The sequence below is a fragment of the Triticum dicoccoides genome, chromosome 1B, assembly GCF_002162155.2.
Source record: "Triticum dicoccoides isolate Atlit2015 ecotype Zavitan chromosome 1B, WEW_v2.0, whole genome shotgun sequence".
Lineage (NCBI taxonomy): Eukaryota > Viridiplantae > Streptophyta > Magnoliopsida > Poales > Poaceae > Triticum > Triticum dicoccoides.
This window is the reverse complement of record NC_041381.1, coordinates 24,351,717-24,359,750: the sequence shown is the minus strand read 5'-3', so window position 1 is coordinate 24,359,750 and position 8,034 is coordinate 24,351,717. Positions and strand designations below refer to the sequence as shown.

Sequence of the window (8,034 nt, the reverse complement as noted above, 5' to 3'; positions counted from 1 at the left end):
CGAGGGGATGGGTGGAAGAGGTTGAAGGGGATCGGCGGTGTTGGGAGGAATCGATGGGGGAGGCGGCGCACGGAGGAGGGCGCGGCTAGGGTTTGGACGAGAGCTGCGCTGATTCGGGAGGGGGATGAGAGGGATGAGGGGTAGAGGGGGTGGGGGAGAGGGCTGCCATCGAATCCAGGCCTATCCAACGGTGGTCGGGCATGATCCGCGTGAGGTGCTCGTGGACCAATCAGAATGCAATAAAGGCCTTGATGATTTTATGACCATATAAATAGGTCGTAAATGATTAAAAATAACTTCTTTTGCAGGAGAAAAGCACTTTTCATTGTTGAAGTATAAAAAATAGTTTTGTTGTGACGAACCTACCAACTCTATGTATTAGACCAAATTTTATGTATAATTGACCAAATGATTTTATGTAAAATGCTTTTGATCCACGAAAAATTCATTTTCCATTTTCCGACTGCCTGAAATGAGGTTTTTTTGTAAAGGACCTACCACATATTTGTTGCAAAATTGTACCAAATCAATTTTCTAAAATACTAGGACATATTTAATGCACAATTGACCAAATGGTTTGGTGCCAAAAGTTTTTGGTCCACTTCTGGTGAAAAAGACAAATTCCCGCCGATTCAGCTGGAAGCGGGTCAAACTTGAACTATAGCTACCTCGTAGTTTGCTCTTTATGTTTTTTAAAAATCATTTCTAGGTAAATAAGTATCTATTTAATCAGGGAAACACCAAAAAATTCTAAGATTCAACCACTAGCTAGGACCGGTCAAGCTCGGCGTTTTGACCGCATTTTGAAAAGGGCATAAAAAATTCAAAAAAAATTAAAAAAATGGAAAAGCTCCGCAGTGTGTCATTATATGTGACCTAGTTTCCAGGAAAAATAATAAATTTGTAATATGGTAATTGTTTTAAAAAAGTGTTCTCAGAAATGAGCTATCAAGTGTGAAGATTCATGGATTTCAAGCCAAATGATCAATCTTATAGCCACATTCATGGCATAGTTTGTTCAAATGATCTCATATTGTGTACAAGGGTGCATATTGGAATGGCAAACAATATTTCCTAAGGAAGTTTTCATTTTCTTTGGACGAAAAAACCATTTTCCATTTTCCGAGTGCCTGAAATGAGGTTTTTGTGTGTAGGACCTACCATATATTTGTTGCAAAATTGTAGCAAATCAATTTTCCAAAATACTAGGACATATTTAATGCATAATTGACCAAATGGTTTGGTGTCAAAAGTTTTGATCCACCTCTGGTGAAGAAGACAAATTCCCGTTGATTCAACTGGAAGCGGGTCAAATTTGAACTGTAGCTACCTCGTAGTTTGCTCTTTATTTTTTCCAAAAATCATTTTTAGGTAAATAAGTATCTATTTAATCAGAGAAACACCAAAAAAATTACAAGATTCAACCACTAGCTAGGAACGGTCATTCCCGGCGTTTTGACCGCATTTTCAAACGGGCATAAAAAATTCAAAAAAATCAAAAAATTGGAAAACCTCCGCATTGTGTCATTATATGTGACCAAGTTTCTAGGAAAAATAATAAACTTATAATACGGTAATTATTACAAAAAAATGTTCTCAGAAATGAGCTATCATGTGTGAAGATTTATGACTTTCAAGCCAAATGATCAATCTTATGGCCACATTCATGGCATAGTTTGTTCAAATGACCTCATATCATGCACAAGGGTGCATCTTGGAATGACAAACAATGTTGCCTAAGGAAGTTTTCATTTTTCTTTGGATGAAAAATTCATTTTCCATTTTTTCAAGGGCCCAAAATGAGTTTTTTTGTGAAGGATCTACCATATATTTGTTGTAAAATTATACCTAACAAGTTTTATAAAATATTAGGCCATATATAATGCACAATTGACAAAATGGTTGGGTGTCAAATGTTTTGATCCACCTCTGGTGAAAAAGACAAATTCCCGCTGATTCAGCTGGAAGCGGGTCAAATTTGAACTGCAGGTGCCTCATAGTTTGCTCTTTATTTTTTTCCAAAAATCATTGCTAGGTAAATAAGTATCTATTTAATCAGAAATACATGGTTTGATGGCGAGACATCGAGGTTTGGACGGTGGCCGAGGGCCCCAACTCTAGAGCGCGTTAGGTCGCATGCCCGCCGCGTGGTCACCGCGTGACTGTGGCGTTGCCATGTGTTCTGAGCGACCTAGACATGTCTAGTGGGTTGGGCACTCCCAAGGTAGGTGCTAGGAAGAAAATCACAACATAAGATTCTCACGAGGAGACCGATCGATGCTCAAACATGAATAAGCAGCCAAGTTTTTGATTTGCGGTATGGGAAATGCACATGGCTAATGGGCGTGAGTTCTGGCTGAGGATGATCAATTACTAAGGAGACCGTCTTCACAAATTGTCACCTCAAAAGGAGGAGCCTAGGTGGTACTTGCTTTACAAAGTACCATACTGGACATAAATACGAATATTGAAGCTGGGCTCAAAATAATGAATGGATTGAGCTGGCATTTGGTGTAGGATGGTTATTTGGGCATAGGAAAACACTGTAGAAAATGGATACCATTTGGACATGCCAAAGTGGTACTTCCTTCACAAAGTGCTGCTCTAAACAGATTAGTAAAATGAATATTTTCGAATTATTTTTGAACTAGGCAAGGAATGTTTTTGACATATTTGATGAAGATATGATCCAAAACATTTATGAGAATTTTTTGGGAATTTTTGGAATAACAGAAATATAGGTTGCTTCACAACCTAGGGCAAAAACCGCCACATGGACATGACACATAGGCAAAACTGATGAGATGGCGCCTAGTCATCACAACCCACCACAATCTACAAGGCTATGACCATCTATATTGTTCGTTAACAACTAGAAATAAGGCAGCGGAATAGCACTGTTTGCTTTGTGACCATTTCATGTAAGGAAATTACGACCTTTCTGACCAAAATGGTCGCAATGGTTTAGGGTTGGAGCCCCCCGAACAGCTTTTGACCAATTGGTCTGAAATGGTCATAGATCTATGACCAATTCTTCCAGGGTCACTGACAGAAGGTCACCAGTTGACATATTTCTTGTAGTGGCAAACCTAGGGTAAGAGAGGATAATGTGCATGTTATGTCCTTTTAAATAGGACGCCGAAAAGTCCCAAACGTTTGGGATTTGACCATGGCAAATAGAAGTTTTTTGTGGCATTTTTTCTTGTGGGTGGGTGATTTATATTTGTTGACCATGGCAAGTTTAGTTGATATGCATGGCAGAGCCGCCCTCAGTTTTATTTTTACCAGAAATTGCCATGCATGCTTGCAAACTGAGTTGACATACTCGTGTCAACTAAAATTGCCATAAAACACGTTCGATTTATCATGGTCAAAAATTCGATGTTCGGTTAGGATCCCCATTCAGGTTGTATTTATTTGCCGGAGATTTCCTGTTCACATGCACATCCTTCGTGTGAGTCCTGCACTACTTTATGCATTTGTCTTACAAGACAACCTGAATGGGGATCCTAACTGCACGTAGCCTCTTTGTATCATTTTCATCTATTCTGGCCTACGTATATAAGATGATGAATATCCACCGTTAAATTTCCATAACTGAAGTTTAAGAAATCTCCACCATTCCTTTTCTTCTGTCTTATAATAATAATAATAATAACAACAATAATAATAACAATAATAATAACAATAATAATAACAATAATAATAATAATAATAATAATAATAATAGTAGTAATAATAATAATAATAGATAGATAGATAGATAGATAGATAGATAGATTTTTTTGGAAGAAACTAGTAATGCATATATTGTGCAAATCTTTGTAACATAAAATGAAACTTTAATCACGCGTTAGATCACATCATACACCGGCTGTCCCATAAGCATAGTTTAGAAACTACTAGCAAAAAGGCCCGTGCGTTGCAAGGGGAGAAAAAGAATACCACATGCCCTTAATTTACAAAAAAAAAAATGGTCTATAATCCGATAATTTGTAGCTACGGCAGACAATGATGGTCTTAGCTGACAGAAGCACAGTTCAGCAGTCCACAGGTAACGCGGCTTGCATATAGATTTAATTCATAAAAGAAATGATCAAGTGATCATGCATTTATTCATGTCATGTGTGAAATGGGGTATTCTTATGGGCCTGTAAAGGAAAACGAAAAAAAAAACCAGACGGATAATGCATTATTGATTAAGATTGCATCCTAGATAGTATGTTTTTTAATTCTTAACTGGTAATCATATTCAAAATCTACATATTTTTCTAATCAAAATTCATATATAACATGTTAAATTTGGAGTTACGTTTTAGAAGATATGAATATTTTAAAAAACATTTGATATGTACTGTGGATTTAATGTCAGAAAAATCAAGGGTTTTACTATAAAATAGCATAACGGACTAAGAATACCCATTTCTTTTATTAGTAGGTATAGATATAGATATAGATATAGAGTACAGATATAGATATAGATTTAGCTGTAGGAGGAAGGTGGCATTATTTTTTAGCTCATCTGTTGGGACGTGGAAAGACACATATCTGGGGGTATGCTCGCTCATCCGATGTACCCTGCTTCCCAAGTAGCATGGTGATACCATGCGTCGTTATCGCTGTTGCTTTATCGCTAATGCACATCAGCTTCCATGTGTCCTATTATTAACGGAAGACTGCAAAAAAGAATTTTAAAACAGAAATGAAGGACGTGAATCCAAGGAGAACTTCCATCCAGGCTTGGATAGTTGAGATAATGGGTCAAGTACCAGCCTCCTTATGTCAAAGCTGCTATGATTGACGAAAACGCCAACTGGTATAGGACACTCATATATACCAAGGACGAAGGACGTTTCGGCAGGCCGGCCGGCGGGCTACTGGTGCCACTAGTGTTTATTTCCTCTTTATCGTTCAAATTTTGATCTGCACTTGAAGGATGTTGCAGCCGGCCAGCCAAGTACTTGCGTCATGGATGAACAGGGGATCATTGTAAAAGATCATTTAGATTGATGTCTATATTTTCTGATGAACATGGGATTTTACAGCATATTTTTTGGCTTTTGATTAACCCATCAATTAAACTTTTTTTCAGAATTTATTTGCAAAGCACGACGCCAATGACAATTCTCATGTTGCATTCCCTTGCACCAATCTTTATTGAGGTAGCATTAGATGGGTGCATGCGGACATAGGTAACAACATCATGTAAAATCAGGGGGTAAATGATTAGGGATAAGTCCACACCTTGAGTCCATCGCGCGTTGCACTTCACGGACTGAGCACCAGTACCTTGACTCGAACATAAATCGAGAACTGGCCTCCCCAATGACCTCCTACCTGGCAACCGACAACAAAACAAAGGTACTTCGCAAACCGCGTGCCAGGAACTCGGTGAAGGATCTGCCGACTCTTTGTCAGATGGAACTAGGCAAAACAAGGCATGCTACGTGTGAGCCTCACACAGGTAGTACGTCAGCCTAGATGGAACTCGGCAAACGTGCATGCCATGTGGCATCGCCGTTAACGGCGCGTCTCGTCTACCACTCTGTGTTTGACGAGTTTGCCTTTCTACGTACTCGGCAGTAGTTGCTTTTTTGTTTTGTCGAGTTCCTTATAATGATTGCTGACCCGGTCCAGCTGTGGCCTGTTTGCCGCGGGCCGAACAAGGCAAACTCACTGGCCGAGTTGTTTTTTGGTTCTTGCTTTTAAAATTTGAAACAATGCCGCGACTGCTAAATTAAGCTGATTTCTTGTGCACCGTACGTGCTCCTTAAGACCGCTATTTTGGTAGAGTTTCTCTAAGCTGCAGGCGCTCCCATCAGAATTAAGAAAACAAACAAGCTCAGTCGTCGGTGTATTCAACCCCGGTATAAACAAATTGAACCCATTAGCAAATCATGTTCTATAAAGTGGCAGCACTCCCAGTGAGTTCTATCACCAGAGTTTGAAATACAATCTTATGTTAAGTGCACCTTACAAAACCTTGCTACTTAGCTAGTACCCCCTGGTGCTGATCAATGGCGGCGGTGAAGTTGGAGGAAGTGCGAAGGGCACAGCGGGCGGAGGGTCTGGCGACCGTGCTCGCAATCGGCACGGCCGTCCCGGCCAACTGCGTGTACCAGGCCACCTACCCGGACTACTACTTCAGGGTCACCAAAAGCGAGCACCTTTCGGACCTCAAGGAGAAGTTCGAGAGGATGTGCGAGAAGTCCACGATCAGGAAGAGGCACATGCACCTCACCGAGGAGATCCTCAAAAAGAACCCCAGCCTCTGCTCCCACATGGAGCCGTCGCTCGACACGCGCCACGACATTGTCGTCGTCGAGGTCCCCAAGCTCGGGAAAGAGGCGGCAGAGAGGGCCATCAAGGAGTGGGGCCAGCCGCTGTCGAAGATCACCCACGTCGTCTTCTGCACCACCTCCGGCGTGGACATGCCGGGCGCCGACTACCAGCTCACCAGGCTTCTCGGCCTTTCGCCTACCGTCAAACGCCTCATGATGTACCAGCAAGGCTGCTTCGGCGGTGCCACCATGCTCCGCATGGCCAAAGACATCGCCGAGAACAACCGCGGCGCACGCGTGCTGGTGGTCTGCTCGGAGATCACCGCCATGGCATTCCGTGGCCCCTCCAAGTCCCATTTGGATTCGCTGGTCGGACATGCGCTCTTTGGCGATGGCGCGGCCGCTGCCATCATTGGTGCCGACCCCGACGAGCCCTTCGAGAAGCCACTCTTCCAGCTGGTATCAGCGAGCCAGACCATCCTGCCCGGCTCCGAGGATGCCATCAACGGCCACCTTACAGAGGCAGGGCTCACCATCCACCTTCTGAAGGACGTGCCCGGGCTCATCTCCGAGAACATCGAGCAAGCGCTCGAGGACGCCTTCAAGCCTCTTGGCATCCACAACTGGAACTCCATCTTCTGGATTGCACACCCAGGCGGGCCGGCGATCCTGGACATGGTTGAGGAGAAAGTTGGCCTTGATAAGGAACGCATGCGCGCCAGCCGAGAGGTCTTGTCGGAGTACGGCAACATGTCCAGCGCATGTGTCCTCTTCGTCCTCGACGTGATGCGTAAGACCTCTTCCCAGGATGGCCAAGCAACCACTGGAGAGGGTAAGGAGTGGGGTGTCCTCTTTGGCTTCGGCCCCGGCCTCACCGTCGAGACACTCGTCCTCTACAGCGTCCCGATCACAGCCACTGCATGATCGATCAGCAAACCACACTTTATTATTTATTCGCCAACAACATGAAATCCCCAGTACTACAAGTAGTTACGAGAGCGACCGTGTGATGGTTGTTCTCAGTTTCCATTATCAGTGGTTTTCACTTTTTGTTGTGTTTCTACTGTAAGAATTGATATGCGTTTTCCTCACCAAACCCTGTTCTATGTGCTCCTGATGTACCTCGTGTATTTTAGAAATGTTCAACATTATGTTTCTTATTAGTAATTTTATATAATGTATGTGGGTTGCATGGTCTACATCCTCAAACATGTACGGTTCAGCTGCCTGTCTCTTTTCCCTCTCATCCTCATCATTGAGCTTCTTAACCATCTATTTACTTTTGCCACGAGAACTGCATAATCCATATGTCTGGGATGCTAAAGCCATCTATGATAGAATGTTCTTAATTAGACATACTAGTTATTAACCCCGTGCACCTACAGAGGCTAGTGTTTTCGGTATTCAAATAGGGACATTCAGGACACTATTTTGATCAGTGTAATAGTATTTAATTTCTAATTTTGTATGGATAAAAGGATCGAGTTAAACAGCTCCATCCATTTGTGATTGTACTGTTTGCATGTATACTCCTTTCCAGCCATCAATCGAGACACAGCTATTTTTCATCCCAGGAACTTTATATTCATGAAGGTTGCTTGTGTATTGGTGGCTGTAGTTTTGCAAATGCAAAATTCAGTGGATGTATCATTTGTTATCCTTTTTTCCCTACAAATTATGACGGAGTTTGGTGTTATGGTTTAGAGATGTTGAGCACTCTCGATAACATCTTTACTGTTATCGTTAAGAGCAT

The 8,034-nt window shown here is 42.1% G+C and overlaps 1 protein-coding gene across 1 annotated transcript; it reads left to right on the top strand.

Annotated features, from left to right (window-relative positions):
* The first annotated feature begins 4,011 nt into the window (after positions 1-4,011).
* LOC119316929 (chalcone synthase 2-like) lies at positions 4,012-7,205 on the top strand. Its single transcript, XM_037591322.1, has 2 exons — positions 4,012-4,038; positions 6,033-7,205. The coding sequence occupies exons 1-2, from the start codon at positions 4,012-4,014 to the stop codon at positions 7,203-7,205; spliced, it is 1,200 nt and encodes a 399-aa protein (XP_037447219.1).
* Positions 7,206-8,034: the final 829 nt, after the last annotated feature.

Excerpts from the sequence above, each read along its gene's own strand:
- LOC119316929 (XM_037591322.1), top strand. The coding sequence starts at position 4,012 with ATGATGGTCTTAGCTGACAGAAGCACA. Across the intron at positions 4,039-6,032 it reads TCTTAGCTGACAGAAGCACA|TTGGAGGAAGTGCGAAGGGC; the intron begins GTTCAGCAGTCC and ends GCGGCGGTGAAG.